The 24,272-nt window shown below is 38.1% G+C and overlaps 2 protein-coding genes across 4 annotated transcripts; both read right to left on the reverse strand.

Annotated features, from left to right (window-relative positions):
* Window positions 1–169: 169 nt before the first annotated feature.
* LOC120346123 (uncharacterized) lies at window positions 170–17,061 on the reverse strand. The gene is made up of 10 exons (XM_039415781.2): window positions 16,885–17,061; window positions 8,639–8,707; window positions 8,183–8,400; window positions 7,389–7,518; window positions 7,135–7,298; window positions 6,362–6,497; window positions 4,588–4,799; window positions 3,413–3,527; window positions 2,319–2,508; window positions 170–1,883 (listed from the first exon to the last, which is right to left on the reverse strand). The coding sequence occupies exons 1-10, from the start codon at window positions 16,946–16,948 to the stop codon at window positions 1,763–1,765; spliced, it is 1,419 nt and encodes a 472-aa protein (XP_039271715.2). The 5' UTR covers window positions 16,949–17,061; the 3' UTR covers window positions 170–1,762.
* A 3,135-nt stretch (window positions 17,062–20,196) lies between these two features.
* On the reverse strand, window positions 20,197–22,469 carry LOC120337172 (uncharacterized). Of its 3 annotated transcripts, none has more exons than XM_078115238.1 (6): window positions 21,740–22,469; window positions 21,462–21,658; window positions 21,313–21,363; window positions 20,911–20,976; window positions 20,599–20,766; window positions 20,197–20,334 (listed from the first exon to the last, which is right to left on the reverse strand). In XM_078115238.1, exons 1-6 carry the CDS (start codon window positions 22,009–22,011, stop codon window positions 20,321–20,323), a joined length of 768 nt encoding a protein of 255 aa, XP_077971364.1. In that variant the 5' UTR covers window positions 22,012–22,469; the 3' UTR covers window positions 20,197–20,320. The 3 variants fall into 3 exon arrangements, with proteins under 3 accessions (XP_077971364.1, XP_077971363.1, XP_077971365.1); XM_078115237.1 differs by having other exon boundaries at window positions 20,911–21,006; window positions 21,740–22,467; XM_078115239.1 differs by having other exon boundaries at window positions 20,911–21,006; window positions 21,839–22,458.
* Window positions 22,470–24,272: the final 1,803 nt, after the last annotated feature.

Below are 24,272 nucleotides of genomic sequence, written 5' to 3' on the forward strand. Positions count from 1 at the left end.
GTAGCTTTGGGACTTGGAAGCAATTTGAAAAAAAAAAGTTGTAGCTTTCTATCGACTTATTCAATCTCCAAGCACCGTAAATCAATTGGTTGCAAAGAAAACAGATTTACAGGTTCACTCCGTGACTAATAAAAAGGTTATGCATAAAGATAAAAAACAGGGGTTTCGTAAACTTTCTGTTCATAGGAACCCTTTGGACGATTTAAGATCCGGTCATGTATCCCAAAATTATATCACGTGCTGTAATTGAACGAAATAAGTCAAGTGAACTGCGAAAGTAGACTTGTTAGTTACTGTAGTTGAAGCTTGTAGCAGTGTAATAATTGACTTTCCAAAGAGTTCTTAAACTCAGATCTTCAAGTTATTAACAAGAGGCATATTAGAAGCTATGGAAAGAATATCCTTGTACTCAATCTCAGTGTGGAAACCCCTGATATAGACAATAAGCAGGGCTTTAGGTCGAAGAAAATCTATAATTGACTTCGACGTCGGGTTGGAAACATTTCGATTACGAAAAAACAAATTTATGAGGAGAACTTGGGCGGGTACAGAGATCGCTTTGTAAACTTAATGCTTTTTGAGATTTGGAGAAAAGCTTTGAATTATTAATTATCGATTTTAATCAGTAAGTATGTTGATAGGTATTTGTCTGTCTGTTAGATGCACGCGATATCTCACGAAAGCGAGAATCTGCTCCAGATTTTGCATGTGCATTCATCATATGTCGGACCAGAAACCTATTGATTTTGGATGAATTATGTCGTATATTTTGCGAGTTATTGATTAATTAGTGATGGGACACAAGGTGTCACTATGGAGTAAGAGCGCTGTTTTGGGGGATTCCCTAACTTTCGATCGATAAGTCTTCGGACTCTGACCGATATTCTCGTTTCATCATTGAAAGCCTGAAATTTCGACAAGTTTGAAAATACAACTTAGGAATCTGTGAAAACATGCCAAACCCCGACTTCATGGCACAGATAGCGTGAGATGCCACATTATAGCGATGTCTGATGGGTGCAGACTCAGGCCACCGATGCCAACCTATTATTGGACACTAATTTTATCTACCCAAATATTTAGTCCAATGATGATATTAAGAGCTTCGTTTTATCTGAATCCAGGGAACACTTAATGTTTAATACTTCATGTTTAAAGATTTATTTTTTTGCCAGAAGGATATTACTTACATACTTATTCCTAAATTTTCTATGAATCCTATAAGATCTGGTAATCCAACCAAAATATTGATTCGATTATTTGCCGAATTTTACCCAATAAAAACCCTCCCTCGAGAATTATTTCGTGGAATATTTGATCCAAATAAAATTCAATCTTGATCCAGATAAAATTCAATCTTGATTCCCATTAAGAGGCTTCATAATTGATTCTTTGTATAATATGAGAGGGGTAATATACGGTATTTATCCCGGAAGTTAGGAAAGTCAATCATATGACAAATACAGCACAGCCTCTTGTCAGTTCGAGGATATAAAGAATTAGAACTTAAATATATGACGAACCACGCCCTCTCGTCCGGTTACCAGTTCATGTCGGGTATGGGATTTGTTGATTAGTTATTCGTCATTTTTATATTTACAGATTTAAAATATTCCGCGTGGAATCTTCCGTACACTGTATTAGTATTAGAACCCTTGTGCTGGACTATTTTACGGATTCGAGTTCGCCTCCTACGCGCATAATTGCAGTGTTCCTAACTTGTCTTTCTTCCTCATTTATCGTAGGAACAAACCATAGAACATTAATGACTAGCAGTGGGGGTGTCATGAAGATCTTCTACGCCACCTACCGACCCCCCTCCAGAAGAAAACGTTTGGTTTGAGAAAGTGCGAGATCGGCTTGATGTCGAGGTCGAAGCATGTCTGAAATATATAAAATGAAATTACTTTACTTTAGAAAAAATCTGGAATTCATATTTATGAGGACAGGAAAGTGTTGAACTTGACTTCGTTGGTATTGCAGGTAAGGTCGGGAATTTTCGAATACCTGATGATTTCAGAATCGAAACGAATCTCGAATACTTAGAAGATGTGCAATTGTATGTGACTTTTTTATTGTAATGGATTCTCCCGACAAGTATACATAACCTTCACCTGATTAAAGCGAGAAACAATATGCTAATTTATTTTAGGGACTCCCGTTATGTGTGTGTACCAGGTCAGAGTTGGTCCATAATTTTATTCCGATTTTAGTTCTATCCGAGTTTGGGGACTAACCGTGTTGGCCAAGTGAATATACCACTTCTGGAACGCAGAAAAATTACCTTTTTTAGACCCATTCAAAGATAAGCACCGTACCTTTCGCTATATTCCCTTCTTTCCGACTCGGGTACGAGAGGAAGCAGCAAAAGCCCCGTTTCCTCGTCCACAACGCATCTCTGTATCAATTCAAGGTATGTCAAGTTATCACTTGTGTTCGGGTCCAGAAATCCCTTTGTGTCGTCAGAGGGATCCTCTAGGATGCGATGAAGCCGTTCGTCGAATAAACCTAGGAAAAGATGTCATTAGAAATATTCCGGATCCGGAGTTCACTTTTTTTTAGAAGGAACGGACTCTATCTCTTCTAGAAAACGTACTCTAATCTTTTAAAATCTAGATCAGTGGTTTTCAAACATTTTAGGCCGCACCCCCTTTTTTAGAATTTGTCAAAATAAGGCGGGAAAGATCAAATCTAACAAATAAGGCGGGAAAGATCAAATCTAACAAATAAGGCGGGAAAGATCAAATCTAACAAATATTTCTATTTTCAATTAGCTTCGCGCCACTCAAAAATTGTTTACGCCCTTCTTTTGGGGCACGACCCACCGTTTAAGAACCGCTGTTTTAATTTGTAATATGTGAATCAGTGGCTTTTGTTTGAGTTGGCTTCATCTTATTCCTGTCCTGTCAGCATTCTTATTGCGATCTTTCACATCATCAAGTTCATGTATATTGAATTAAACCCGCTACTATTTTGTTATCTGTCGGATTCTTATCTTGTATTAACACCTTTCTCTGTATATCTCGCTAGCAATTTCCCACTAAGATAAACGTAGAAAGGTGGGTTGATAACCCAAAACTGACCCAATTGTTCCTGCAATAATAGAACAGCACCCCGATCCGGACCAATTGGATGACCAGATATGCCTTCGCTATATGATACAGTCCCAAGAGAAGATTGCTGGACTCCTCGCCGCCACAGGGTGTTTCACGTAACCGCTGGTCGGCTACGATTTCCTCCACCATCAAGTCCATGCTAAAACAAATAACTGGCAAACTAATTCCGGGCTAACCGGATCGGAGGCTGTGGTTCGCCATGATATGGTTAGGCCGTTTCAACGGCTTTTCTTTCCCCCGGGATAAATTTGTAAATATTCTAAACGCAAAACATAAAACTCCTAAAAACAACCAACCTCTCTCGAAAGCAACCTCAACCGGAAGTCTGCAGTTCGCTTGTGGATCAATGATGCCTCCAGTGGCGATCTGTGCTTCTAGAAGACGAATCCCGTGGCTTTCTACGACGAGATTCTAAAAGAAACAAGGGACCAGTGGTTAATCATTTAATATTACTTCTCTTGTGCGCTAAATATAAACACTGTGGTGTTGTCCTGGTATTGCTTCGGTTAGGATATGCTAGAAGGCAGGACGATACCCTGTTACACACTGGGGATATTTAACATGCAATGATGCAACACTAACAAAGTCTAACGCTCATCGAAATCAATAGTCAGTTTAGTCATTGAATCGTCTTTTCCTCTCGGGAGGGACCTTACGCCAGTGCTGGGTACAAGTCTCATCGGCGGATAGTTAAGTACGAGCCATTATATTCAGGCGACTTGAGTCAAGTCAATTAGGGTCTCGTGTTGTTACGTACCACAATAACTTCTAGTGAGCGTGGCGCAAATTTTTCACACGTCATTCCTACCCCCCACCTGACTACGTCATTCAAAAATTACGTCACAGTGTCCCGACAAAATATACAAATGCTCGTCCAAAAAGCGCATACGATAAACCGAAGTCGAGCAAGTTATTTCTCTTGTTTTCTCATCGTAGTGAGTTCGTTATTGCGGGCGCAGGTGCCTTTTCGGGCGATCGTAGCTATACTTCGGCAAGCTATATGGCGTGATTGTGACTTCGTAGTGACGTAATTTTTGGATGACGTAGTCAGGTGGAAGTTAGGAATGACATATGAAATATGGTTATGCCAAGCCTACTAGAAGTACTTGTGGTACTAAACGTCACTAGACCCAGCCAATTGCTCCCAATCACTGCCTAAACCCAATACAAGTTACTCATCGATTTTAATCGGTAAGTATGTTAATAGGTATTTTTCTGTCTGTCTGTTAGATGCACGCGATATCTCACGAACGCGAGATTGAATATGCTCCATTTTGCATGTGCATTCATCATATGTCGGACCAGAAGCCTATTGATTTTGGATGAATTATGTCGTATAATTAGCGAGTTATTAATTAATTAGTGATGGGACACAAGGTGTCACTATGGAGTAAGAGCGCTGTTTTGGGGATCCCTAACTTTCGATCGATAAGTCTTCGGTCTCCGACCGATATTCTCGTTTTTATCTTACCCTTTTCATTGCTTGAAATAGCGATAACGTTTCATTTGTAGCTCGAGCTCTGTACCCCGTCACGGCTCGTTCCGCACGAATAATCACAGACGCCATTTTGTTGTCAATAAGTCCCCGTAGCTTCGCTTCCTCTACTGACATCTTCTGGCCATCATGGGGGTCAATTATGCTCCCAACTGCGGCCTGGGCTTCAAGAAGACTCACTGCTGTACCTGGATATAAGGAGCGAATAATGGTGCTAATAAAATAGTATAGGTAGTCTTAGAGAAAGATAAGAATACACAAGTAGCAAAAGGGTGTAATTATGTGCAAAAGTATTGTTTAGGATTTTCATTCCTACTCCTAATTTCTCTATCAAGCCCCCCCACCTTTCAAAGTCCCAAGCCACGAATATTTTCGAGGTTCCGAGAGTAAAATTCAACACGCCTTCGGCACCGCGTGACTTATTGTTATTTAATATTACGGTGGCGGTTATTGAGATATTTTCAAAATTTCACAGGATACATTCAGAAATATTCCCAAATTTTTTACCGACGAAACCGCGAAGACGCAAAATTATCTTATAGTTATTTAAGGTTCCATTACATTTGAACCCATGACAATTGCACCTGTATGGTATTGCACCTATGGATTTTTTTTTGTTTCACGGATAGTTAAACCCATACGAACCCTAACCCATGGGTTTTAGCACCCGCATATAGATTGAACACGTGGATATACGCACGGGTTCAAATGTACATGGGTTCAAATGTACGGTCACCGTTATTTAACAGCAGGGGGGTGCAAATTTTAAAAAATCCTGAAAAAAGAAGGGCATGGATAACGAATAAAAATTTGAGAGTCTAGCAATCCTCTCGAACATAATTACTCCTCACGATATTCGAACCTGCAAATCCACACTGTTGAGTAGAAGGCCCTAAACCAGGATTCATGCCGAGTAACGAAAGAATAATGCGAGTTTTGCTTGAGTGGAGTCGATTACTGAATTGAGTTCCCACTGGCGGAAAGTTCGTCAATTTATTTAGATCGAGGTTACTCAACTTGATGTCTCAGGCCTAATGAAGCGTCTTAAGGATCTTCAGATAGGCCTGAAATTTTCATTGGGCCTACAATACGTCGAAAGAATATGAAAGGCTGAAATGAACCAAGGCTTGTAATTTCAACTTGACAAGACGATTAATAGACACAAGGATTAGTTTTGGTAATTGGAACTTTTACAGTAATTAATAAGAAAACAATTTTATTGAATATTTTGTGGGCCCAATATTTCTTTTGACGCTGAAAAGGGCCACAAGAGAATTACGTTTGAGTAACACGCGTGTATATCAAGGATGTGCGACCTTTAATAAAGGAGGGCAGGATACAAATACCTGGGTGGCTTTCTAGTAGTTGCAGGCACAAAAATTTTGCCTATTAATATTATGGCATGCGTTCGTTGTTCGCTTCGCACAAGCTAGTTTTAGGGCATTGTAACGTCATAGGCATATATAATAATTAGACTTGGGTATAGGGTTCGCAGCGTTAAGGATTTGAATTACTCGCACGTACCAGATTGAAATAAATTAAAAACTTGTTATGCATTCAGAATTGGCACTTTTTCGCGGGCCGCACGATTTTTTCATAGCGGGCCGTATTAGGCCCACGGGCCGCTGGTTGCGCACCACTGGGTCAGACGACTTAAATTACTTTGCGTCTTTGATGAATGGTGACTTTAGTCCAGCTCTAGTTGAATTAATAATTTGAGTCTCCGCAACAGCGCGTTTTCCATACCAACCTCTGGTAATAATCCCTTTTACATGGGCCTGATAAAGCGACATTTTGTCTTCAGTTTCGCCAATGATGATTCCAGCGATCGGATATTGACCAATCAAAAACGGAGCAAGTTCACGCTCGACTTCCTCTACTGTGATCTGCAGAGGTAGAAGTGAAATTTCTTTTCTTTTTGAAAAACAATTTTTAATGAAACGTTACGCGTATTCAATAAGACTCATCTATGAGAAAAGTTAAGGGAAACCACAGAAATGTCAAGAGCTTCTGGAACGATATACAATCATGGTGGTGCACTTACTCAGAAGTAACACTCATCTCTGAGCAAAGATACGTGAATTATTAAAATACCATAAGGTTTTGGTTCGGTCCAAATTTTATGAGGGAACGGCGGTGTGGCGCATCGTGCTTAGCGTAAAAAATACGCTCGCCACCGCAACTCTGAATGCGTTGGTTGGCAGGCTCGAATACTATGCGGAGATAATTAGGTGTGCAAGGATTGGTTACGGCTTCCTCCACCATCAAGTCCGTGCATCTGAAACACATAACTGGCTAACTAATTCCATACCAGACATGGACTGGTAACCGGACAAGAGGCCATGACTCGCCATATGATTAGGCCGTCTTATCGGCTTTCCTCTCTCCCGGGATAACTATGAAAATTTTATCCTACGTAACAGGGATTAGGTTGATAATCCCCATACTAGGCCATCGGACTCAATGCATAGTTGGTTAGAAAAAAATGCAAAATTAACTTTGAATTTCGTATTAACTTCTTACTTCTTCATTTTCCAGTTCCCGTACTCTAGCTTCCACGATTAATTTCGCTCTTATTAACTCGGTCAATTTCACCGTCCTTCGCCATCCCGATAAAAATGTTATATCTTCACGGGATTTACGGCGATCTAACTTCGGCCGGATATTCCCAATATTCCCAAGGTCGCCTGCAAAATCGTAAATAAGACAATATTTTAGAATTTGGCCCTAAAACTAGCAGTCTATGTGGCAGATCGAAACCTTTCTATAATATTCACCTATTCCGTCTAATTCTTCTGTTTCTGTCCCTTCATCATGTTTTCCCGCTGGATTTCCGCTGTTTTCCTGCTGTTCCGGGATGGTTTGTATGGAAACCGTGGTCTTCTTTGGCTCGGCTTTGGTAGCGGTCTGAATATAAAACAATATATAAGTATTGAATGCTTAGAGCAGTCGTTCTTGAATATCGATGATCAGTTGCCCCCTGTCAAAGACTCTGAACAGGCGTGGCCCCCTTCCAAAGACTCTGAACCAGGGGTCGGCAACCTACGGCCCTAGGAGTACCATAATCCGGCCCGCGACGCTTCACTGAATTTAAGTAACAAAACAGCTGTTTTGACGATATTTTTCACGTTACACAATTCATTGTGAGACGCGTTAAGACTAAATTATATCTTCATCTTACAAGTATAAAATTCGCAATTACTCGTTTAATGATTCTAAATATAATTAGACAAATGGCAACAAAACGCAGAAAAGTTGATGCTAAGTGCAAAAGGTTAAATGGCACCGAAAATGCAATGCAATAACAAAATAAATATATATTTTATTTGAGAGATGTATCACTGCTTGATTTTTAGTATAAGAAAAGTATCATCCGTTCGGTTTTCAACTTTCTAAAAATATGTTCGACCCACCAATGACTTACAACCCTTATTTTTGCCCGCGAGCAACAAAAGGTTGCCGACCCCTGCTCTAAACAGTCGTGGTCCCCTTACAAAGACTCTCAACAGTTGTGGCCCTCTTTCAGTGAGTGTTTTCTCTGATAACTTCCCCTGAGTGAAACATACATCACCTGTTTATCAGTTAATTCTTTAATTTTGGTTTGAGTTCCAATAGTTGTTTTTTCAATCTCTGCTGCCGTTGGTGTCAGGGGTGCAGCTGGTGGTGGTGGTGGGGGAACATCTCCGGATTCGGAAACAGTTGAGGTAGTTGTATCCGGAGGATGATGCGAGCTTTCTACTGCTACAGTCGCCACTACTTTCTCAGTTATAGCTTTTGCTTCTAGTTCACCTGCGTAAAAAGTGCTGAATCAGCAAATATGACTCAACACTGAATAAAATAGGGCGCTATTTGAGCAAATAATACAGGGTCGGAATTGAAGTTTTATGCTGATGTTGGAGTCAAATCGGAGTTGTTGGAGTCGCAGTGGAGTCGGATTTTGAAACTTCCTGAAGTCGGATTTCAGAAGTTTGGGGTTGACACAAACCTTTCGATTAATTAGAAAAAACGAATTCTTGATTTCACTTACTTTTCTCTACAGATGATGTTGAGACGACATTCTCGTACCCTTCATGAACTACTCTCCCATTCTGTTTTCCTGAAAAAAAAAATGAAAAAGGCGTTTTCATGCGTTTTACTATAAACAAGGCTTTGTACATGTATATGTAGAAGCTACTTTCGCTATCGCACATAAGAATAGGATTTTTCGTATTTTCGCGAGGGAGAGGAAGGACAAGAAGGACGGCTGAACCATATGATGAACCACGGCCTCTTGTCCGGTTAACATTCCATGTTGGGTATGGGATTAATTAGCCAGCTATAAATTTTCAGATGCATGAACTTAATGGTGGGGAAAGCCGTAACCGACCAGCGGTTACGTGAATCACCTGGCGACGGCGAGAATTTCACCAATCCTCTCGCACATAATCATCCCACGTGATTCGAACCCGCGCAGGTACGCCAAGCGCCGAACCGTCGGGCCAAACAATACATGCATGTCTTTAAATGATGGAACAATAAAAGAATATCCAGTAACTGCTTATTTAGTTCCTTGTTCTGAGCGAAAAAAAAGACATACAACAAAAAAAAATCATAATTCACACCCACGTGATCGCAAACACATCCAGAATAGCAGTATGACAGCAATAATATCCGATAGCATAATAACAGACAACATGTCCAAGAAAAATTCCATATATCCGGGACCGTATGTTAATGTTATAAAATAACCCATTCTGTTTCAAGATACAAATGATGAATAAAAATCAGCGATATTGAGTTCTATTTTGCCCCGGATACTTAACAACCAAGCCATAAATATCAACTCTGTGGTATCACACGTGACTCCGGATATTATAAAATCCGGATCCGGGTCGATCAACGTTATTGACTGTGTAAAATCATTGCATGATATATATTCACATTCTTTATTAAGAGCACACAGTTCTTGTGACTTTTCGAACTAAGACACGAAGTCCATAGACTGCAATTTTAACTTCGAAGTCAAGTCGAATCACTGTAAGCCACGTTATACTTGAACTGGAATTTGATTATGTATTGGAAACATTTACCTCGGTATCAACACCGTCTATTTTGAGTTAATATCGCAACAAGACAGTGAATTTCCGTTTTTTATTTATACGACATCAATATGCATCGTAAACCGCATGTCACAGGAATATTTTATTGCGGAAAATAGTTTTCGGATCTTAAGTAAAGTCTTTCAAGCGACACGGGTCTTCCCAAAGAGTAAATCGAGTTTATTTGCTTGCCTTCGTTATATATATCTAACCCCTTCAGACCAATTGATTAAATTATATTTTGTCTTGTCTGAAGAAGTTATACCTTGATCTAACAAAAGCGTACAAATGTGGAAAGAAATCATGTTATTAATCACTTAAATACTATCACGTTCAAGCATTCTTGTTGCAATGGACACACACGGATTCAAAGTATGAAGTACACAAGGAGAAAGGACCTGCAGTTCAATAAACAATATCCCATTGCTTCTCGTATAAATAAGTTTTTTTGCAGTAACTCGTAGTCTACATAGACTTTACATAACATAGGCACTCACATTCATTTTGAGACGCTGCAAAAAGATAGTGAATTTCGGGGCTCCCGAAGTATGCGAACCAAGATGGCGGACATCGGAATGCAATATGTGTACTAGGTTAGGGTTAGGCCATAATTTTATCTATAAATACTACGGGAGGCTTTTGGCTAGTCTTCGAACTGATAATAGGACTAAAATAAGGAAAATTGGAAAAAAATTATCGCCTAACCCTAACCTGTTACCCATGTTACGTTCCGATGTCCGCCATCTTGGTTCGCATACTTCGGGAGCACCGAATTTTCTATACAAAATCTTTCAACATGGTGAATCGCATTTAAATTTTTTTCATATTTCGAAAACTCGCTCCAAATTATTTTATAGTGTCAATATCTGGCGGTTGATTGAGTCATTTCGTTAGGTGCCTTCAGTCATTTTGAGTTTTTAAATCAAATAACTTGAGTCTGTCAACACCACAAGAATACATCGTCAATCCTGACACATAGCCTATGTCTAGCTTAACAGGTCTGAGCTATCTTAGTATGGGCATCATAGTCTAATACAGGGGTTCCCAAACCAGGGGTCGCGACCCCAAATTGGGTCGGAGTGATAAGATTTGACAAACCATGTTAAATTTAGCTGTTTGTACCATGACATACTGTAAAACAGGCGCTCTATGCTTATACTATAGAAAATGTAGGTGCTTATTGTGACATCACTGTTTGGTTTTAGCTTATTTTAGTTAATATCACAACATGACCAAACTCAAAAGGCCAGTGAAGGAAGCTCTTGAAATTTCATGGAAAATATATATATTGACTTGGGGTCGCACTGGACACTTAAAAGTTGTCTTTGAGGTCGTTCTGACAAAAGCTTGGGAACCTCTGGTCTAATATATGGATGGGCGTGGTTGCGGCTTTTTATTGACATACTTCAGTTTATGGAATGCTGTTATTACAGTATATAAAAAGTCAGCGACATTTCGCCTTTTTATAAGTCTTTATGGATCTTTTATACAAAGCCTTCGTCAAAAAAACACCCCCGCTTAAAATAATAAGTAATTATCCAGCTAGGATCATCATTTGGAATGCAGATTGCGCGGGAAATTCAAATTTTCAATTTATTTCCAACCCATACTCGATAACTACTAATTTGTTATTTCAAAATGTGGAGATGGTATTTTTGCATTAGTGCTAAAGATCCGTTTTTATACCCGTCGAGTCCATGGCGGGCAATAGACAATAAAACACGCAACGACTTTTGGAGATAACATATGGGTGCTGACATCGCCTTTCTCCATCAATGAATATATCTTAACTCCTGACAAACAGGTTAAAACTAATTACGATTATGGATTCTGGAGAAAATTACTGTAAACTCCGACACCGAGAGTAAAATTGACATCGACTTCCGACTGCAGGTCGTTGGGAATATCGATCCTATATCCAGCTTTGCACTCACGAGCAAATCAAAATTTGATACCTAACCTTTGGCGCACGCTAGTCTTGTAATAGGCATTTGGAACGCTGAGTAAACTTAATTTTTTCTGAGTTTCTGTAAGAAATTTTTAGTTTGATAATTAGTCGATCATAAGTCTGAGCTGCGAATTCGACTATTCCGAAAATACGACACTACTCAATCGGAAAAATGTCAAAGCTGGACTCCACATTAGCACACCAGCCTCAACCAATCTCAGTATCATAAATCGTCCATTATATGGACAGTTAGGGTGTGGCAGCGTTAATATTGACATACTTTGGTTTATGGAAAGCTTTTGAAAAGTTTAGTAAATTATATGTGATTTGAGGTTAAGCTGAACTCGGCGTTATGGGCAGGTGCACATAGCTAAATAGAAACGCAAAGTTACTAATGCCAGGTTAAAAAAAATGAAAGTTTCTCGCTTTCCCACTTGAACCTCTTTATTACTATACCACTGGCACATAGCGATTTTGTAATGTCATTAGACTCTTGTTTCCGTTTGTTTTCATTAGTTATTGGATCATCCTCGCACTCCGGCTTTTGCACAGTCTGAATACTTTATAATGTTTGTGCAAATACGTATTACAAAAATACTAAATAAGCAAACAATACTAGCAATACTACACGCGAATACAAAGTGAAATTATCTAAGTTAAAATAATAAATCCCCACCTGGCGGGCTAGCTAGACCATATGCCCAAACCGAAAGATATTGAACTTCAGAGTAACACACCAACCTCTGCATATTAGGTAGGGGTCGCTTGTCAAGATCTCTGTTCAGAGTACAGGACGAGGCACTTACTAGAAAGCCAATCAAGTCTGTACCCTAAAATTTAACCCAAAAAGACGAAACTTAATAAAAAAGGGGACCTCCTGAAGTATGCGCACCAAGATGGCGCACAGCCTGACCTCAGGTTGTGTACCAGGTTAGGGTTCAGGTGGTGCGACATCTTGGTGCGCATACTTCAGGAGTACCAAAAAAGGTTTTGAAAAAATGAGTAAGATATACATTTTTGATTTTCAAACTCCTCTAAATTTTATTGAAATAATCTGGTGTATATCGCTTTAAAATTCGATTCTTTTATTTGTAATTTTTCAATTACTAGTATTTTTTTCATTTTAACATTCGCCCATTTGTCTTGAAACTCGAAACCATGCGTGGTCCATACAAGCTCAAGCGTGATTAAGGTTCATGAATTTTGATATTTCTTTACTGTTGAATCCAAGCTAATTTTCGTTTTTTTTTCAATTTCCAAACCGGAATTTTAAAAGCGTTTGACGTGTAGGGATGGGCCCAATGCTTGTATTGTCCGCCGGAAAAATTTGTCAACAAAGATAAAGCGCTATCGCGAATTTGAAATGGAATGACAAAACAAACAAAACCAGATAAAAGAGATCATCTCGGTCAATCGTATTCATAACTTATATTTCAAGGCCACTGTGATTGGTCTATGCCAGGGCTACTCAACTATTTTCACCAAAGGTCCGTTTACGAAACTTCAAAATTACTGGGGTTTGGGTATTACAATCAAATGCAATATTAAATTAAATACAACAGCAAGGAATAGCTTCAAATATAGACACAAATGTCACACATCGGTACCAGTACGACACACTGTATAGCTGTTTATTTAAATTGTATCAGAATCATCTAATTCTAAAACTATAAAACGATTCTTATGCTGCCAAAATAAATCAACAAGCAGACGAGGTTAAAATTTTATGGTCGAAAGGTACGGATTCGAACCGCCAGTTGAGTAGCCCTGGTCTGCGGCACAGCAGGTCTTTTGCAGGTGAGGACGATATGATGAACTGCGGTCAGTAATTGTTCTAAAGCAGTGATTCCCAAACTTTGTCGTTCCTATGGCAATTGTAAATCTCTCCATTTCTTTCGTAATAGGCATAGAACTACTTTATCTGTAATCTTTAATGGGCTCTCTTGTAGTATGCGAATCAAGATGGCGGACATCGGAACGTAGTATGTGTATCAGGTTAGAGTTTGGACATAATTTCAGGTACTAATACTATGGCTAGTCCCCGATCTCGTAATATAACTAAAATAGGGAAAATTCGAATAAATTTACGGCCTAACCCCAACCTGGTACACATACTACGTTCCGGTGTCTGCCACCTTGGTTCACATACTACAGGAGAACCCTTTAAATGGAACCTTAGCTAGTGTTATGCGCAAGTCGCACTCTTCGTTTTGAACAGTTTAATTAGTCATAGCTGCTAGAAATCCGCTTCGGAAGAATTTCGACTTCTATTTTGAGAAAGAAAGTATCGAATAAAAGTTGGAGTGCTATTTGTTACTACCGCATTGCTGTCTGAATTTCTGGTCTGCTTTCTTCAATTCTGTTTATTTTAGGTTATGTTAGGCTATTGCGACACTTTCCTCTGCTTAACTTACTAACAATGATCGGTGCTATTGAGGTATGGGTGCCAAGATGGCGGACACCGGAACGTAGTATGTGTAACAGGTTAGGGTTAGGCCATAATTTTATTTCAATTTCCTTATTTTACTTCTATTACGAGTTCGAGTACCTAAAATTAAGGCCTAACCCTAACCTGGTACACATACTACGTTCCGGTATCCGTCATCTTGGTACGCATACTTCAGGAGTACCTATTGATCAAACAAGATAAACAGTGAAAGCAGATCTTTGACTATGGTTTCATAAATTGAAATTGCTACAGCAATAGCAACGAAACAATCTGACCCGACTCCGAATAAGGCGAAATTATTTCAATCCGCCGAAATCCAAGATCCTAATCACCAACCTGAAACTACAGACATTGATGTTGCATAACCTGTACGAACCAATATAGTCTCAGAAAAAATTTAATCTACTCCGGGTCGTTCGGATATACTAATACGACTCCAGGTTCAAAAAATATGCAAGCTCCCGAATTGTTTGCTGCTATGAAAAATTGAAAATAATACCTCACTCTGAAAATGACGAAATAGAAACTAAAATTCACCAAAAGTAAAAATTCCATTCACGAACGATTTCTATCAAAAACTACAGTTCATAAAACCTGCTTAAAACCCAATTTTCCTTTCTTGTTTCTCATTTTTTGTCAACTATTCTTTTCCTCCAAGTTGATTAGCCAACGTTTCGAATATCTGAGTCTGGAATCCGGAGAATAAATCTTGACTCCGACTTCAAAAATACAGCTGAAATAGCTTTACCACCTTGATCATCGAACCAAATGTACGACGAAAAAGGCGAAATACCTATTTTCTCTAAACTTAAAAATATTATTCGCCATTTTCTCTACCTGGAACCACAGACGCATAACCTGTCCAAACCCATTTTCCAATATTTTTCGTCAACCTAATATTTTACCGCTAAATGAAACGCTTCACTGAAGGCAATGAATAGCAGCAGGTCACATCAAGGCGTTGCCTCTAAGATGCGCACGAATGCTTTACTTGATAACAGCACACTATCAAAAATATGCAGCAATCCTACTGTTCATCATCGTAACTGCGAATTTAGTTTGAATCTGCATTTTAAGACTATTTTTTATTTTTCATACGGCGATATCACATTATCGCTATGAAAAAGGGGCTCCAAATGTGTGCGTACCAATGTGAAGGTAACTAATTCCGTTCGCCTACTTTATATCAAGTCGCGTAAAGAGACTGAAACCTATGGTGAGGGGGTATATTCACTTGACTAACACAGACAGTCTCCGAACTCGTAATATACCTAAAATAAGGAAAATCGGAATAAAATTATGGCCTAACCCTAACCTGGTACACACACTAAGGAAATACCGAAGTAGGCGCTGTACAAGCTTCGACTGATATATTTTGTGAAAACCAGCATCATTCGATTCAGCATCTCTATCTGATTTATTACACTCTGTCTGAGGTGGTGGACATGACCTTTACCCCGAGATCTTCAACGCCAACCCAGTTAAGAAAAACGCTCTAACCGTTGAGTAGTTGCACACATTGTTTGATTCAACAATTTGAATTATAGAGAATTGGGGAATATAGTACTGAATTTTTGATAGCATACAAAGAAAAATTCCATAGAGCGTTTATAACTTTATAGGAAATAATACTGAAGTTTAAATATACACCCAGAATTGGTGTTGAGACTGCTCTAATCGCTACGCAAAAACACTCGGCAATGCTGTAAGAACAATTCACTCAAATACAGATTAAACCTGTCCCATCGCCTTTAAAATTCGGAAAATCAACTATAAGCCCAAGCGAAAAGCCGAAACAAGGTTCCCAAAAGTATGTTAACAGTAATTGTTAATTGATAAAGAGTGGATGTTAAAATTTCAAAACAATTCTATTTAAAATAACCCAAGAAATAATGCTGTTTACTCTGATTTTGCGCTAAATTTACTGAAGTATTTCACTGAAAGGTTACAGAGTTTAAAAATCGAGAAATAACGTTTTTCTCATCTCTTCAAACAATTTTTTTTCAAGTTTTAATCTTTGGGCTAAAGACCTCGAGGTATAGTCTTACAGTTAGCAAGCTACCCTGTAAAAGCTAGATAGTTTATTTCGAGAACTCCATAATACACACAAATTAAAAATAGAGAATTCTGGGGGAAGCTAAACCTTTAAAAAGTTTAAAACCAGAGAAATATCAAGTGCCCGCTCACCAGCTATACATAAAGGCACAGTATGCGCTGAGTTACAGAAAGTTTTTATTGACATTATGATATTTATAACATGTGATATATAGCACTATTAAACGGTAGCAATTCGTACCCAAGGGAGACGAGAGTAAGTTCCAACAATGAACGAAGCGCAATTTGCGAGGTAACTTGTACCGACGATTCCTACTTACGAAATACAGCGGCAAAAACACGTATCAGTTGGACGGTGTTGCCTCAAATTAGTAGTTAAAACAATCCTTTCTAATTCCGAGTTGGTACAAAACAATGTTAACACACAGACGAAAACTCGGTAAAGTTGCAAAAACTTCAAATGAGGTCTAAATAAGGGCTATGAAAGTATTACATGATCAATCCCGCTTTGTTATCCCATATTTACAATGTGAACAGGTCAATATTAGGACGATTGGTACTCTTCTGACAATAAAAATCAACGGAGCGTTTCTGGTCAGAACAATCTCATTTCAACATTGAAGCCTCGGTGCTGCAATTTCGCGCTCTCATGTTTTACGGGTCAGTTTCACATAAAATCAAGCTAAACTTAACTAAACCCTTCTTAATATAGTGTACTTATCAAACGTATATGTAATACATACCTTCGATCTTTTTCCAATGCCTGAAAACCAAGTAAGCAATCGCCACCAAGAGCAGAACCGCCATTACTGTTCCGACTGATATTCCAATAATTTGCCCAGCCGATAAATTCGATTGTGCCTCACAATCCGTGACGAAACAAAGGAACAATTGAAACGTCACAAATGTTAATATTTTAAGACTCATAATATTCGTCCCATAGCTAACAAAAGGGGAAATAGCAAAATAAAAGAAGTTAATGTAATTCATTTTGCGAACACATGGGTTTAAATATGAGGCAGTCTCGCGCCGAACGATATTTATTGGTATCTCGCAAGAGTTAATGCTTTGAACGTGTCTGTTGTCGCTTGCAACTAACTCTTTTTTTCAGCGCTCTTTTTACTTTTAGTTAGACTCCGGACCTTGCTTTGAGCAAACTTGCAAGTCTTCTATCAGTACTATTTTAGTTGACGTCGCAGACCTTGTTTTGAGGAACTTTACGGTAAACATTCGGGATATTTTGATTATGAATATACTCGATGGTTACAAGTCAATTCATATTTATTTAAGCATCGTTGCAAGCGTTAGGCTTGCTAATCGATCACTCACTACGTTTACATGTACACGATAATCGTTTCGGCAAAAAACGTTCCCAAATCGTATTTCGGACAATCGAACGCCATAATTTGTCTCGAGTTTACATGGACACCATTGAATTTCGATCCGGTTAAAAATATCCCGCGCGTTCAGACTATCGTATTTGACATGAGATTTCGTTACCAGTTTTACGTTTTACTCCTTCTTTTGAATTCCTCGGAACAAACCGGATACAACTTTATAATTTTTATATATGTAAACATTTAACCAAGATATTGAAGGTTTTAAGTAGTCATCTTCATAACTTTAAATGCTATTTTTTAAGAAAAACATAAAAACGTTATATTTTATTTTGGTAAGTTGTTATTGTTCTTAATCTGGCATACCACTTCAGGTATCTACTTCTGCACCACGTTCCTTGAAACACCGGTAACTGTGAATTTGTATTTAAAATTCTATGCAGACATTCATTGAAAAGCAATTGTTACGGTAACGTTTCTGCACTTCATAGTTAATAATTATACAAGAAAGTACTGTAAATGGTTATTTGCTACTGAATGGAACAAAAAAGAAGAACATGGATTTGTCTCAGGTGAAGGATTTAAAATATTTATTTTTTGATGTTTATTGGATGAGTTTATGATATTTATTCAAAATACCAAAAGGATACTTGATGTTTTTATGATTTCGCTACTGCATATACCGTGTATTCTATAACAGTATAAGGCATTTTCGTGGTGGACGAATCATCATCCATAAGATCTTGCCATGGAGGTGATATGTTTGCTCACAGCAGCAGGAGATATTGACCATCATCATATTGTTATTTTCAGGTTCTGCCCACTTTGATTACGATTCGAATGATGCAATTAATAATGCTGTTTCTGATGAATGAAAGATTTAAGCTATGTCAGGTTATGCTGAGGCGTAGCCGGCTCAATTTTTTGAAAAAAGTTTATTGTATTTGTACACCTACGAAGAAAAGACGTCGAAAGCGAAGATTTTGGAAAAAGACACGAACTTCAGAATGGTGGGATAGAATCGTAAATCAGCATTTTGGCAATGAAGATTGGATAGAAAATTTCCGGGTAAATTTACAGATTTACCTCTTTTAAGACTTTTTAAGGAAATTTTATATGTACTTAATTTTATCAAATCCAAGTTATAAATGAACTGATGTGAATTTTTTAAAATAAGAAAATTTTGTTTTTAAGGTATCCTGGAGTACATTTCAATACATTGTGGAACAAGTCAGACCCTATATGTCACCAAAACAGAACTGGGTTAGACCGCCTTTGCCAGTGGAAAAAAGGGTTGCTGTGGCTTTATACAAACTCGCTAGTTGCTGTGAATACAGGGTGGTTGCAAATATATTCGGGATTGCAAAATGCACAGTGCATGCCTGTGTTTATCAATTTTGCAGGTAGTTCTTGGCTTTCAATATTTAGCAAGTCATTGGTTATGTAACTACTCATTTTTAAAATTTTCATGCCAGGGTTTTCACCGATTATATTGCAAAACAACATATCGCCTTTCCATCAGATATTGAAGCTATTGAAATCAGTGAACGAATTTTCAAAGTCCACAGTTTTCCGCATGTATATGGGGCGATTGATGGAACTCACATTCCTATTTTACCGCCAAAGACAGGTTATAGAGATTTTACCAATCGCAAGGGATGGCCATCTATAATATTACAGGCTGTTGTAGATGATAGATGCATGTAAGTAAGAGAGATATAGAGTTAAGTGAGGTATTCTTTACAGAAAGCAGGCTTAATATGAAAAACACCCAAGCAGCTAAAAATCCTGATGATTAGTTGTAATGTCAGTTTCTAGAAGTTCATCGTTAGAGTATAAACTAAACTGATGCAAATGCATATTTAATTATTTAAAGTTATTTTCAATCAGATTCAGAGATATATCTTGTCCAATGCCAGGAAGTGTGCATGATGCAACAGTACTGAAAAATTCTTCGCTGTACAAGCTTGCTGTGGCAGGAAGTCTTCCTTCGGTAACAAGCACGTTGTATTCATTTCAAAAGGGTCACAACAGTAGTTATAATATTTTTTTACAGACCATAAAGCGAATTCAAAATTGTGACGTCCCGCTGATGATACTAGGCGATCCAGCATACCCTTTGCAAACATGGCTCATGAAAGGTTACTCTGGAAGTTTAAATCCATCTGAAGAGTCTTTTAATGTGTATCTTTCATCTGCACGCAATGTGGTGGAACATGCATTTGGACGACTCAAAAGCAGGTAAAGACCTATTACAACTAATTCAATGAAAGGACAAGCACTATTGAAAGGAAATCTATTAATTAATATTATATTCAGATGGAGATGTCTATCTAAAAGATGCGACATTAGCTACAAGTTTATGCCAAAGGTTGTCGCAACATGCTGTGTGCTGCACAATATATGTGAGAAAAGGAAAGATGTATTTCTAGGAAGATGGTCAAATGAAACTTATGTTGCCCAACCACAGCCGGAACGTAGATCAGCGGCCAGCAATTGCAGTGAAGCAGTACAAAATAGGGAGGCATTGAGAATCTTTTTGGAGGAAAATTTTCCTTTGAGAAAAAGTTCATTGTAGTTACTTCCCTATTTGATTCTCAATGAGACTAACAATATTACTTTTTTGAACATTTTTTCACCTGTCAGTTGCAATTAATTCAGCAGGATTTGTTCACTAATCTTAACGAACTTGCCTTTTACTTTAGATGACTCTGCACATAAGTGGAACATTGTTTTGGTTTTTATATTTATTGTAGCATGCACCAATTTCAATTTGTCATTTTGAGAATAAACGCATTTTCGACACTTGAGTATGGTTGTTGTGGCCCAGTAAACTTGAGATTCATTTGTTGGTGTCTTAAAAGAAATTTTAAACAGATAAAAAAGTCTTCGGATTATGTGCGCTCTTTGAAGCAGGAGTGTGTGCAATAGAAACATAAAAGAATAGGATTTCCATAACCATATATACAATGGCGATCGTATATGTTCAGTACAATAATAGTTAACACTCGAGTTCAGGCCCCATGATTCAAAACCAGCTAACTCTCATATAGTCAAGGGGTGCGGTATCGACAAGACGAACTTGAAATTCATGCATGTACAAAACTTATGTGCATTTACCTTGAGTTTTCGAAAGCTGTGAAACGCATGCAGAAAATACCGATCCCATCTCTTGCACAGCCTCTCGTAATAATTTGGCATGAGCTTCCATTTGTTCACGCATCATATTTTCTTCCCATATTCGTTGCTTTTCGAAAAGGCTTTCCAAGTCAACAGAATGTCTTTTTCCTGCATAGTGGCATAAGAGAGTTAAGTTTTCCCAGCTAGATAAGGCCCAGTTCTTTATCAAAGTTTTACAGATACATGATTGAGTAAGACTTAGTCATTTGGGACCTTCTATACATATTTAAGTATATATATGTTCATACATACCAGAATCTGAATTCTCGCCATAATTAGATGAAATGTCGGTACTGGAAGTTGCCCCTTCTTCAGCACCTGAGCATGACGTTGCCCCTTCTTCAGCACCTAAGCAAAACAATTCAATTAACATTATGTGCATGAAAGAGCATGGTAGATATTAATCTAATTTCTATGTTTATCCACAGACAGAGAAAAGCCAATAAGACGGCGTAATCATATGGCTGGATGTCAGTTCATGTCGGGTATGGGAATGTTGCAGGCACATGGACTTGATAGCGAATGAGAGACCAGTTGATTAATGCGACTATCCTTAGCAGTCAAATATTGAGACAGGTCCACTTTTGGCTAACATGTAGAAATATACGAGTTTATTTCATAGCATTTTAGACTGAACTACTCCAGAAGACATACCTTGATCTTCTGGTGTGCTAAAAAGCATTTCATTCTGTGATTCCTCGATTTCTGAAATAAAAATCATCAGCATGATAGTATGCACATAAATTAGGAAAAAATGTAGAATTCAACTGCATAAATCAAAAATAATAAAGAAAAGTAGTTACCTAGTGACACCGTGTTGGTGATTCCAAAATTGACTCCCATATGGGTATAATCAACTGCTGGACGATGGCCGAAAATTTCATAGAGCTCATCGTAATACTCGCATGTTTTGTGAGCCGCCCCACTGACAGAATTCAGACGTACTATCTTGTTGAAATTGGAACGCAACGCCTTGACTTTATTACGTATTTGTTGGAAACTACAAATGGAAGAACACCTTTCTTCAATTAGCCAAATTAAAAGCTGAAAACAAACTGCTAGTCACTAGAATTGAACATACTTTGTAAATGATGATATTTTGCTAAAAAGCCAACACATTTTTCTGAAATTTGGAATCAATAGGCTGCCACTTAATAACATAACAATGGTGTTCTCAAACCTTTTTTCATATCCTTTTGCTGTCAACTGTTTCTCAACCTCTTTGTACAGAACTTCTGACCTGGACTTCTTTTGGTCAAGCAGACCAACCAAATTCATTTCTTGGACAATGCCAAGCATTGTTTTAATCTCGCTGCCTTCCCACTTAGTTTTAAGAGTAGATGCAGGCTCCATTTTTCTCGTAAACAAAATAATACTAATTCTCTATGGTAACTTTTAACTAAATATAAATCAGTGAACTGAATACGCTACTGTGCTGAGAGTTTGATTTATATGGGCAATAAATTATATAACTCTTTGAAATAAATTTATTTTTTTACCGAGGCAGACAATTTATCCCCAATTGATTTACAACTTACTTTACTACAGTTGACAGTTACTAGTCCAGTGAGAATTACTATATTGCGATATTACATTTCAGCATTTAGTATACAATCAATACACCAACTTAACATCTTGACAATGGCTGAACTGTCGTTAGATTATTCAAAACTGCGGAATAAATCGCACATTTTCCAATGATTTGAATATTGCAAATCCTCGGTATTGTACCAAGGTTTGTTTAATTTTGCAATGTCCAGGTCTTTGTTTCATATAAATGGTAAGTCTATCCGTAGATCATATATATGCCTATTATCTACCAGCATTACAGCACTAGGTAACATTATACATTTATATTCATAATCAGCATACAGCTGTACAGGCATACTGCTGTACTGCTGTACTGGCATAGCAGGCAATATATTCGACTGTAAATATGCAATGAAATGATTTATAAAGACAAATAAAAATCTCTTCCTGACGTGGTACTGCACTATACTCATGGTACTTGCGGTTACTCTCAACAACCTACTGTCAGACTGTATACAGTAATTTGCCTAATTACATTATAAGGTGTATTGTGTACTAAACTGAAAGTCCTTTCTCTTTGTTCAGTTGTTTACTTTCTATTGCATACCGTACCAGTATCTGTAATGCTTGATTGCGATAGTATTATAAAGATAAATATGAATAACATAATCATGTTATTCATATTTACATTATACGGTCAACTTCCACACTTACCCTGGTACCAGTACTAGAATTCGGCAATTCGCGCACGACAGTACCGGTAACAAACTGTTGTTCCCTTTGACTTCGACGGATCCAAGACTAACAATTCTGATGGTGGAGAATTTCATCCAGAATCGAAAATTACTTTTAAAAATGCCAAAACTTTCTGCCAACGGAAGCGCTGTGGCAGTACCGGTACCGGTATCACACATTTCACGCAGAGCAAGCGAGCAACACTATAGACCTAAACTACACTTGCAAAACCTGTTCGCGCGTGCGAGGAAAGCATCGTGTCAGCTCTAATCTACCCTGTGCAATCGTGTTGGGATATCACGATGCAAACACGCTGAGTCATGATTGGCCATCGAACCAAAGTGTTTACATGAACACGATTCGCTCAAAATACGGTTTTGGCACGATAATCGTCGCCATGTTTTTGCCAGGGGTGTGATTATGTGGGGGATGATTGTTGGGTTACTCTCCGTCGAAGGGCGGTTACGGCTTACTCCACCCCAAGCACACAAGAGAGTGTCTCGCCGTGGTTTTCACTCATATGGTAGGATGGTTCACGTAACCGCTGGTAGGTTACATCTTCCTCCGCCATCAAGTCCATGCATCTATAAACATATAACTGGCTAACTAATCCCATACCAGACATGGACTGGTAACAGGACGAGAGGCCGTGGTTCACCATATGATTAAGCGACATTATTAGACACGAAGTGGACATAACGATCGTTTCAAAATTTTGTTGTTATTGTTATTTGTCTCCATTTTTAAAAAATCGCTTTTCTCTTCGAATACTGGACCAATTGCTTTGAAATTTTCAGTGGTTAAAGATAAAATTTTTCTCCAGAAGGCAATTACTTTTTTTTTGCTATGACGTCATCAAAATTATTGCCATTGGGTGGCGCTACGTGTCCATATATTTGAGCATAGCTCTCTTGTTGACTTTCCTCTCTTTCGGGACAAATAGGTAAATTTGCCTCTATATCTTCGTCACTAGATAAGGTGGTTCGAGATAACTCATATGAACAAAACTAAAACAATCTGGGTTTTTACTTCATAAATAACTAATTTGCCTTTAACCTAATATCATTATCAACTATACTAATAACCTCAAAGACTAGATTTTAAAACAGTCATCAAGTTACAATCGATTGGGTTTCTGACGACCTTCAGCTTCTCCTATTCGATATTTCTTTCCATAACTCTTGGATAAATCATCTATTTAATTATTCCCTTGCCTCCTCTTCCTGTCTCGTTTCATATGACCAACCTCACCCTAAACGCAATACAACGGAGAGTTAGTAATTATTGCATCGCTGCACCCAGAGCCATCTGCTAAAAAGCAGGAAAATTTACTAATTTTTCATAGTTCC

Source organism: Styela clava, chromosome 8 (assembly GCF_964204865.1).
Source record: "Styela clava chromosome 8, kaStyClav1.hap1.2, whole genome shotgun sequence".
NCBI classification, from domain to species: domain Eukaryota; kingdom Metazoa; phylum Chordata; class Ascidiacea; order Stolidobranchia; family Styelidae; genus Styela; species Styela clava.

Coding starts and splice junctions, on each gene's coding strand:
- LOC120346123 (XM_039415781.2), bottom strand. CDS start 16,948: ATGGCGGTTCTGCTCTTGGTGGCGATTGCTTACTTGGTTTTCAGGCAT. Junction 6,498..7,134: donor GGGAACTGGAAAATGAAGAA/GTAAGAAGTTAA, acceptor CTACCTCTGCAG/ATCACAGTAGAGGAAGTCGA. Junction 1,884..2,318: donor AGAAGGGAATATAGCGAAAG/GTACGGTGCTTA, acceptor TATATATTTCAG/ACATGCTTCGACCTCGACAT.
- LOC120337172 (XM_078115237.1), bottom strand. CDS start 22,011: ATGGAGCCTGCATCTACTCTTAAAACTAAGTGGGAAGGCAGCGAGATT. Junction 21,007..21,312: donor TAGCACACCAGAAGATCAAG/GTATGTCTTCTG, acceptor TGTTTTGCTTAG/GTGCTGAAGAAGGGGCAACG. Junction 20,767..20,910: donor TGGCGAGAATTCAGATTCTG/GTATGTATGAAC, acceptor GCCACTATGCAG/GAAAAAGACATTCTGTTGAC.